General features: G+C 56.2%; 1 protein-coding gene across 1 annotated transcript; it reads left to right on the forward strand.

Annotated features, from left to right (window-relative positions):
- Window positions 1–545: 545 nt before the first annotated feature.
- Window positions 546–8,717, forward strand: SMO (smoothened, frizzled class receptor). The gene is made up of 11 exons (XM_028104930.2): window positions 546–738; window positions 1,475–1,684; window positions 1,913–2,085; window positions 2,428–2,647; window positions 2,736–2,859; window positions 4,081–4,173; window positions 4,621–4,729; window positions 5,558–5,743; window positions 6,191–6,339; window positions 6,837–6,971; window positions 7,217–8,717. The coding sequence occupies exons 1-11, from the start codon at window positions 592–594 to the stop codon at window positions 7,648–7,650; spliced, it is 1,980 nt and encodes a 659-aa protein (XP_027960731.1). The 5' UTR covers window positions 546–591; the 3' UTR covers window positions 7,651–8,717.
- The last annotated feature ends 388 nt before the right edge of the window (window positions 8,718–9,105 follow it).

The following is a 9,105-nucleotide window of genomic DNA, read 5'->3' on the forward strand; positions in this document are numbered from 1 at the left end:
AAGGCAAGTCAACTTGGGGTTCTCAGCCAGAGGCACTAATACCCCCTAGCAGGGCATTTGGAAATGGAGGCTGCCTTTTAAAAACTTAAATTCAATTACAATATACATACAGAAAAGTGCATGGATCACAGGCTCGCTCTTCATAAGGTGAACACACACACACGCAAGCACTACCAGATCAAGAAATGGAACATTACCAGCCTCCCAGAAGCCCCCCTTCAGGCCTTCCAGTCACCAAGCCTGGAGTAAAGGCGGGAGGAGCGGGGGGCATTTTTTGGTTGTCATAATGACTTAGGGGTTCTGCTGGCAATTAGTGGGAAGAGTCTAGGGAGGCTAAATGTGCTGCACTCTCGTGGACAGTCCCTCAGCACAAAGAATCATCCTGCCCAAATGCCCTGTTGAGAAACACTGTGCCTGAGAGCTCTAGCACCACGGCAGAGAGACTTGCCTTAGGCCTGGGAACAGCTGTGACTGTGGGTCAGCGTGAGGAGGGGTTTCACCGCCATGCATCCACACTGTTGCCTCCCTGCAGGCCTCCGGAACGCCCCCCGCTGCTGGGCAGTGATCCAGCCCCTGCTGTGCGCTGTGTACATGCCCAAATGTGAGAATGACCGGGTGGAGCTGCCCAGCCGCACCCTCTGCCAGGCTACCCGAGGGCCCTGTGCCATTGTGGAGAGGGAGCGCGGCTGGCCCGACTTCCTGCGCTGCACCCCTGACCACTTCCCCGAGGGCTGCCCGGTGAGTGCTTTGAGGGGCAAGCCCCAAGCCTAGGGCAGGGCCCCCACAGGAGGCAGGGGCAAGGGGAGCCCCACAGCCTTCTCTTGTGCAAGACCCCAAAATCTGCTGCCATGGGGATCAATGAGCCACACACCCAAACCGACACTCACTGGCTGGGCCTGTCTATTAGGGATTATCTGTTTATTTATAAAAGATAACTGTGTTCAACAAATATTTTTTGAGCACCTACTCTACTAGGTATTGGGGGGTTTCGGGCATCATGGACGACAGGAACTCCTTTTATCGTGTATTTAGGGAATCAAGGCACGTAAAACAGCTAGAGATACCAAGACAGGGGGGTGATCTCATTCTGGTGGTAAAGGAGAGCTCATAAGTAATAATAATAATTAACAGCAATGATATTGGTAATAATCCTAGTCGTTACTCTTCACTACCTGCCAAATACCGTATGAGCACTTTACATCTATTGATTCATTTAACCCTTACACCACACCATGAAGTAGCAACTGCTATCTCATAGCTGGGGAAACTGAGGGAACAGAGAGGTCAAAGAATGTGCCCCAGGCTATTGATATCATTTGTCACTGAGCGGCCGGGCTGGGATTCAAAAGCCGGAAGGCTGTCCCAGCCTGTGCTTTCTGTCTTCGGCACTCCGCCACGCTACCCCCAGGCCTTGTATTCGACCCTGGGCGTCCTGCTCCCTTTTGCACTGCCTTCTCCCCTTCCCTTGTGCCAGAATGAGGTGCAGAACATCAAGTTCAACAGTTCGGGCCAGTGTGAGGCTCCCTTGGTTCGGACCGACAACCCCAAGAGCTGGTATGAGGACGTGGAGGGCTGTGGGATCCAGTGCCAGAACCCGCTGTTCACTGAGGCCGAGCACCAGGACATGCACAGCTACATCGCGGCCTTCGGGGCAGTCACAGGCCTCTGCACGCTCTTCACCCTGGTCAGCGGAGGGCCGGCCTGCGGGTGGAGGGGGGCCCGGGGAGACATGGGAAGGAAGTGGATTGTCAGTCGGCTGGCTATGGGGGCAGAGGGAAGTGGGGAGGGGATGACCTGGTCGGGTCCCCGGGGGAAGGGTCTGGCTACGAGGGGCCCTGGGGGTCAGACGAGGGCACCTGTGGCGGCAGCATCACCCTGACCTCATAGAACGGCCCTCGCTTCTCCCTTCCAGGCCACATTTGTGGCTGACTGGCGGAACTCGAATCGCTACCCTGCTGTCATTCTCTTCTACGTTAATGCGTGTTTCTTTGTGGGGAGCATTGGCTGGCTGGCCCAGTTCATGGACGGAGCCCGCCGGGAGATCGTCTGCCGTGCAGATGGCACCATGAGGCTTGGGGAGCCCACGTAGGTGTCTTGGGGACCCAGAGGTGAGGGTGAGGGGCAGAAGGCTGAAATGTGTGTTTCCCACAGAAGGGACAGGGTGGGCTTGAAAGTGAGATTTCAGTGGAGGATTCAGCTCTGCTTGTGGTGCCCAAAGATTCCCGCGTGAGGGCTGTGATTGCTTGCATCTGCTCCAAGGGGCATCTTCCACACCCTCTTCGAATCTCACCTGGGTCCTCTCTCCAAGCCCTGACTCCTAGCGAACCTCCAGACCTTAGAAGCCAAGGGTCTGGGGACAGGGTGGAGAGAGCTGATGAAGGGAGTACAGAATGACCTCCCCAAGTGACCCCTCACGTGTCCACACAGCTCCAATGAGACCCTGTCCTGTGTCATCATCTTTGTCATCGTGTACTATGCCCTGATGGCCGGTGTCGTCTGGTTTGTGGTCCTCACCTATGCCTGGCACACCTCCTTCAAAGCCCTGGGCACCACCTACCAGCCTCTCTCTGGCAAGACCTCCTACTTCCACCTGCTCACGTGGTCACTCCCCTTTGTCCTCACCGTGGCAATCCTTGCCGTGGCCCAGGTATGATGACTGGTAGGGGGCTGGGGACCTAAGCGTAAGGGGGCTGGTGACCCACTCTGTCCCTCCCACCCACCCCTTCCTGCCGCAGGTGGATGGGGACTCCGTGAGCGGCATCTGTTTTGTGGGCTACAAGAACTACCGGTACCGGGCGGGCTTCGTCCTGGCCCCGATTGGCCTGGTGCTCATTGTGGGAGGTTACTTCCTCATCCGAGGTGAGTGAGCGCCGGGCCAGCACCAGCCGGGCAATGAAATGCAGGGAGCACCTGCTCTGTGGAAGTAGGAGCGGGGAGCTGCCGGCTCTCCCAGGGCCTCGGTGCTGAGTGCCAGGTGCCCCCTCGAGGCAGACAGAGTATCACGGCACTTGGTGTGGGGTAGCACCCTTGGTGCTGGCCAGAGAAATGCAGCCTCTTTCTCCGGGGCCTTGGGCCAGGGCTCACAGCCTGTTGAACAGATCCTCAGCTGGGGTCCAGCCTCCGTCCAGCCCTGGGCCAGCAGCGCTCACGTGGTGTATAGCCTGCCCTGTCCCCGTGGATCAGCACGGGGCCTCCGGTCGTGTGTGTGCACCCTGAATTTCTGTCTGCTCTCCATCTCTTGGAGCCTGGCTCCTCCTCCGCTTCCTACCCACAACAGTTTCCAAAACATGCACAGATTTGCTGTTCCCTCATTTCCCATCTGAAGCCGCCTCCTCCACAGTAAGCCTCCGTCTCTTCTTAGCTCATTCTTGTTGCATTCTCTTTGTAAACTTCAGCTTCCTCCCCCAGTGCTGTCAGCCTTCTGTTCAGCCCACCTCTTGTTGGCAGTCTCTGGGCCTCTGATTTATGTTTTGTATCTGTGCTGTCCTGTACGGTAGCCACCAGCCACATGTGTTGAAACTCGTCCAGACTGAGATGTGCCCTAAGTATAAAATCTGCGCTGTATTGCACATGCTTAGCACAAAGAAAGCAGACTATCTCATTAATAGTTTGTTATATGGATTCCATGCTGAAATGTCAATTAAATAAACAATGACATATTGTTTATGAAATGTATGGAAATTAGCTTCACTTGCATCTTTTTACTTTTTTAATGTAGCTGCCAGAAGATTTGAGATTATGTATGTGGCTGACGTTATATTTCTGTTGGATAGCACTGTTCTTGCGTCTCTTCTGTGCCTTTTCCATCTGCACAGCTTTGACCTGGCTGCCTTCCTTAGGGGCGGCTGGAGCCAGGACCAAGGCACCTTCTCTCTCTTCGTGTTTGTCTGTTCTGAGCTCTGCCCTGGGCTTGCCAGCGTACAGCACGTCTGCCACAAACGGTGCTCCCTTTCTCCAGTGTCTCCAGTTCCCCGAGCTTCAAATCATCGGAGTAATCAGACTGGGGACTCCCTGCCACACCCATCCCTCGTGGGAGAGTGGCCTCGCCCCACTAATGTCTGCAGTCTCTCTTCTGTTCAGGAGTCATGACTCTGTTTTCCATCAAGAGCAACCATCCGGGGCTGCTGAGCGAGAAGGCTGCCAGCAAGATCAATGAGACCATGCTGCGCCTGGGTGAGTGGACCCCAGGCTTTTGGCCAGTCCAACACGGTACCCTCCTGGGGCTGTGGGACCTGCAGGATAAGGTCTGGGAGGATGCATTGTCAGTGGTGCAAGTTAGCAGCCGGGGGGGCCAGACAAGGCTTTGGGGCGCACGCACGTGTGTGTGTGTGCGCGCGCCCGCGTATTACCTGTTGATGGTGGTAGCAGCTCAAAAGAAGGGGACCTTTTTGGACAGAAGAATGCAAATTTATGCCAAGACTGCTTCCTCACGCCCACTAATCCACAGTTGGCTCAAGTGCCCTTCGGGCCTTATTTTGGAGAATACAGCAAACTGAGACTGGCATGGATTCACCCCAGATTCAGCTATCTTTTAGGCCTGAGTGGGGCAAATACCTTGTCCCCGCTGCTGCTCCCACCCCTGGGATTTGTAATGCTCTGTCCCACCCTGGCCTTCCCCAGGCATTTTTGGCTTCCTGGCCTTTGGCTTCGTGCTCATCACCTTCAGCTGCCATTTCTACGACTTCTTCAACCAGGCTGAGTGGGAGCGCAGCTTCCGGGACTATGTGCTGTGAGTGCGGGGCTGGGGGCTGGGGGGCAGCCGCCCTAGGAGCTGGAGCCAGGACTGAGATGTGCCCTAAGTATAAATTCTTGCCCCTCAGCAAGGGTCTGCCAGGCCCCTGCCTCCGATGGCAGGTGAAACTGCCCATCTTGCTCCGGGCGCCCGAGACGTCATTTGCCCTGTAATTTGCAAACCCAGCAGACAGCTCTCCCACCCCGGCTCAACTCTGCCCTCCTCTCTGCACGAGCCGCCCTCTGGCTGGTGTGTTTGTAACGTTAAAGCCCTCTCGTGTATGGGCTTCTCTGACGACCCTGTGTTGGCCACTCTAATTCTCATGTACTCTCCCAGAGCTTATTAGAGAGCCCTGCGCAGAAGTAGTTAGTCTCTAGGATAGGTTAACAACCTGTTAATACTTGCTAGCTTTGTCTGTGCCTTTTTGTGTCACCATGAGGATGAATCTGGGAGTAAGGCAGCTCACTCGCTGAAACACTTGCTGATGGCAGGAACAGCAGTTACAGGGCTCATTAAAATGGACACCAGTCCATGTCCTGACTGTCTCCAGCTCTTCCTTAAAGGCTCCAGCTTCCAGTCTTTAAACCACACTGATGCCGGGTCCTCCCCCAGAGATTTGATTTAATTGTCTGGGGTGTGACCCAGACACTAGTAGTTATTAAAAGTAACTCTAATGTCCCAAGTGACTCTAACGAGCACCCAGGGTTGTGAATCATTGTGTGGGGCTTAGCTCTTTTTGGAGTCTTTGGATTGATTGTCTGAGTACCACTCAAGAGACCCAGAAAGCCTCACCTGTCTGCTACCCCACCCTCACCCCCGCCATAGGTGCCAAGCCAATGTGACCATCGGGCTGCCCACCAAGAAGCCCATCCCCGACTGTGAAATCAAGAATCGCCCTAGCCTCCTGGTGGAGAAGATCAACCTGTTTGCTATGTTTGGAACGGGCATTGCCATGAGCACCTGGGTCTGGACCAAGGCCACGCTGCTCATCTGGAGGCGCACCTGGTGCAGGTGGGTCAGCAGCCAGCTGATTCTGACCTTGTGGCCTTACTCTCTCAGGCTTGGTGTCCCTACCAATAGGTGTTGTGGGCTCCATCGTCTCCCAGCAGTCTTGGGCAGGCTAGTTTTCTAAGGGTCTGCGCTGAGCTGCCTAAGACCGCCTTCTATGTGGCTCACCACTGCCCCCTGGTGACACCTCCTGTCCTCGGGAGGATGTGTCAAGTGCGGAGCCAACCTCTAAGAGTGGAATGATCTGAATGATTTGAGTATTGGGCATACAGGAGCCCTGAATTCTAGGCCCACTTCTTTGCAGAGGTCTCTATTCCTCAGAGTCCTCGAGGGACTTGGGGCCCTCTGGAGGCTGCTTCCCTGGAGGGAATGGCTTCACTGGTCTTTCCGAAGATTTGGTGGGAAGTAGCTGCTCCTCCACTTCCCCTCCCCCACCTCTTCTGCTCTCAGGTTGACTGGGCAGAGTGATGATGAGCCCAAACGCATCAAGAAGAGCAAAATGATTGCCAAGGCCTTCTCCAAGCGGCGTGAGCTGCTGCAGAACCCAGGCCAGGAACTCTCCTTCAGCATGCACACTGTCTCCCACGATGGGCCTGTGGGTGAGCTTCGGGCCCCTTTCCTCCACGGGAGCCACTCAACACCCACAGTCCCTGGACCCCACCCCCCTAGGCTGCTGTGGACACCTGGACTGTCCAGAAGGCTGGGAGGAATAAAGCACCCCAGCCTCCCCTCACACACTCCAGTCTCTCCAGTCCCCCTCCCATCCCTGGCTACTCTGCCCTCTGTTTCTGCCCCTGGGTCGGCTTGCTGGTACCTTAGTTTCCAAAGGACTCATCTCCCTCTCCCTTCTTCTGTCTTCTCCAGTTGCTCTCCCCGGGCTAGAGTAAGTGAGGGTTCTAGGAACTGGACTTCTGGCCTCTAGTGAGGCCCCACTCTTCAGACTGGGACTGGGTAGATCGCTATGATTACCTGGGTGGGCTTTCTGGGCTCAGTGGATGGAGACGCAGCTGCTGGGAGAAGGTAAATGTGCTGGGTTAGGGAGGAGCCATCATCCAAGGTAGTCATGATTCCTTAGCCTTGCCTTCCATCCTCACAGCGGGTTTGGCCTTTGACCTCAATGAGCCCTCCGCCGACGTGTCCTCTGCCTGGGCCCAGCATGTCACAAAGATGGTGGCTCGGAGAGGAGCCATACTGCCCCAGGATGTGTCTGTCACCCCTGTGGCAACCCCAGGTATGAGGGGTCAGGCCTCTGTAGGAAGGTGGGGAGCATGGGGATGGGGGTTCTTGGGACTGGAGCACCAGCAGCTTCCAGAGGGGAGGAGGAAGGAAAGGCCCTGGAGGGTCTAGAGTGTGGGGCTGAGGCACTAGAGACCTAGAGTTGTGGGTCATAGAGCTCAAAAATAGGGGTCCAAGGAGAGACCAGGTGATGTGGACAGAGCCAGCCTCCCAAGCTTACGTTCTCTCTCCTGCCGTCAGTGCCCCCGGAGGAAAAAGCCAACCTGTGGCTGGTTGAGGCAGAGATCTCCCCAGAGCTGGAGAAGCGCCTGGGCCGGAAGAAGAAGCGGAGGAAGAGGAAGAAGGAGGTGTGCCCCCTGGTGCCACCCCCTGAGCTTCACCACCCTGCCCCAGCCCCTGCAGCCAGCGCTGTTCCTCGCCTGCCTCAGCTGCCCCGGCAGAAGTGCTTGGTGGCCGCAGGTGCCTGGGGAGCTGGGGAATCCTGCCGACAGAGAGCCTGGACCCTGGTCTCCAACCCTTTCTGCCCAGAGCCCGGTCCCCTGCAGGATCCATTTCTGCCCAGTGCCCCGGTTCCCACGGCCTGGGCTCAGGGCTGCCGGCAGGGGCTGGGGCCCATTCACTCCCGCACCAACCTGATGGAGGCAGAGCTAATGGACGCAGATTCAGACTTCTGAGCCTGGAAAGCGGGACCTGGGCTAGGAAAGAGGAGCAAAGACCATTCTGAGGTTCCTCATCCTCCCTGAGAGTGCTTCCCTGGGATCTTGTCTTCCGGAGAACCTGAGGGTGCAGTGCCCTCCTGGGAGGGCTCTTTATGTCTGGCTCATGGCAGCGGGACTGTGGGAAAGGGCCCTGACATCTCCACGGGTAGGCCTCATCCAGGGAAGGGCCCTGGAGCTCGGGGTCCTTGTTTCTGCCCCACCAGCTGGAATCTGGCTGGCAGTATCCATCTGCAGCAGGGTCATGGGATAGGCAGAGCTTGAGGGGGGACAGTAACGGTAGAGGCGGGGCTGACAGTACCCAGAGTGGGCTGTGGTTGCCAATGAGGCAGTCAAAGCCCGGGCCTGGCAGATGAGGGCTGGCTGCCCTTTTCTGGCTCTCTCAGACCAAATGTGTTTATTGGGTCACTAGCCCTTTGTCTAAGTGGGGACAGGGCTCCCTTTTCCTTCTTCCAGATGGTTGTGGAGCTGGAAGTGCCCATTCTCATAGGGGCTATAACCTCTCTTCACAGGCATCCAGTTGGCCCGACCCCAGACCAGTAACCCATCCTGTGCGCTCCTGCAGCCTCCTTCCCCCTTTCCCATTTCAGTTCAACCAGGCCAACCTCCTCCTGTGTCCCGTTTGTTGATTAGGCCCCAGAACTGCTGCAGTAGGAACTCCCCCTCCCCTTTGATGCTGGGCTCCATCTCCAGGTGAGAGATGGGTTCAGCTATGGAGCTTGGCGTGGTGTAGAAACAGTGAGTGACAGGGAGCCTCTGGGCCCCTGAGAGACATGTGTTCTCTCTTTCTCCCATCCATCCAGTGGGGGATGGACCCTCTGACTTGAGGGGCTACCCTGGGAGGCTGCTGGAGCTTCAGCCGGGCAGGAAAGCTACCCTTCAACTGCCACAACTGGGGAGTGAGGAGATTCCCACCTCTCATAACCCCTAACTCTGTCCCCGAGGCCCCAGTTTCAAGAACCAGAAAGCAGGAAGCCTTAGGAGCTGGCTGGGTTCCAGATTGGGGAAGGGATGCGGAGAAGGAATACAAGCAGTAAATAAAAGGTTTTTGTATAAACTCTTGATGTGCTTCTTTTTCACGGGCCCTGGCCTTGGGAGGGGTGCCTGACTGGCTCAGTCAGGAGAGCATGTGACTCTTCATCTCGGGGTCGAGAGTCTGAGGCCCACGTTGGCCATAGAGATCTTAATAAAGTAAAGTAAAATAAAATCCATAGGCCCTGGTCTTGACCTGTTTACCTGGTCCTCACCGTGTTTGTTTCCCACTTCCTCCTCAGGCTATTCTGAAAGGCCAGTTCCCACGGCCTGGGCTCAGGGCTGCCGGCAGGGGCTGTTTACTACCTGTTTACCTGGTCCTCTTGGTACTATTGAGGTCACGACCGACAGATGTCAGGCTGATGTCAGCTTAATGTGCTG

The sequence above is a fragment of the Eumetopias jubatus genome, unplaced genomic scaffold (genome assembly GCF_037043125.1).
Source record: "Eumetopias jubatus isolate StellerSeaLion01/CBP00866 unplaced genomic scaffold, mEumJub1_p1.0 scaffold_14, whole genome shotgun sequence".
Taxonomy (NCBI): domain Eukaryota; kingdom Metazoa; phylum Chordata; class Mammalia; order Carnivora; family Otariidae; genus Eumetopias; species Eumetopias jubatus.

Coding starts and splice junctions, on each gene's coding strand:
- SMO (XM_028104930.2), top strand. CDS start 592: ATGCCCAAATGTGAGAATGACCGGGTGGAGCTGCCCAGCCGCACCCTC. Junction 4,174..4,620: donor TGAGACCATGCTGCGCCTGG/GTGAGTGGACCC, acceptor GGCCTTCCCCAG/GCATTTTTGGCTTCCTGGCC. Junction 5,744..6,190: donor TGGAGGCGCACCTGGTGCAG/GTGGGTCAGCAG, acceptor TTCTGCTCTCAG/GTTGACTGGGCAGAGTGATG.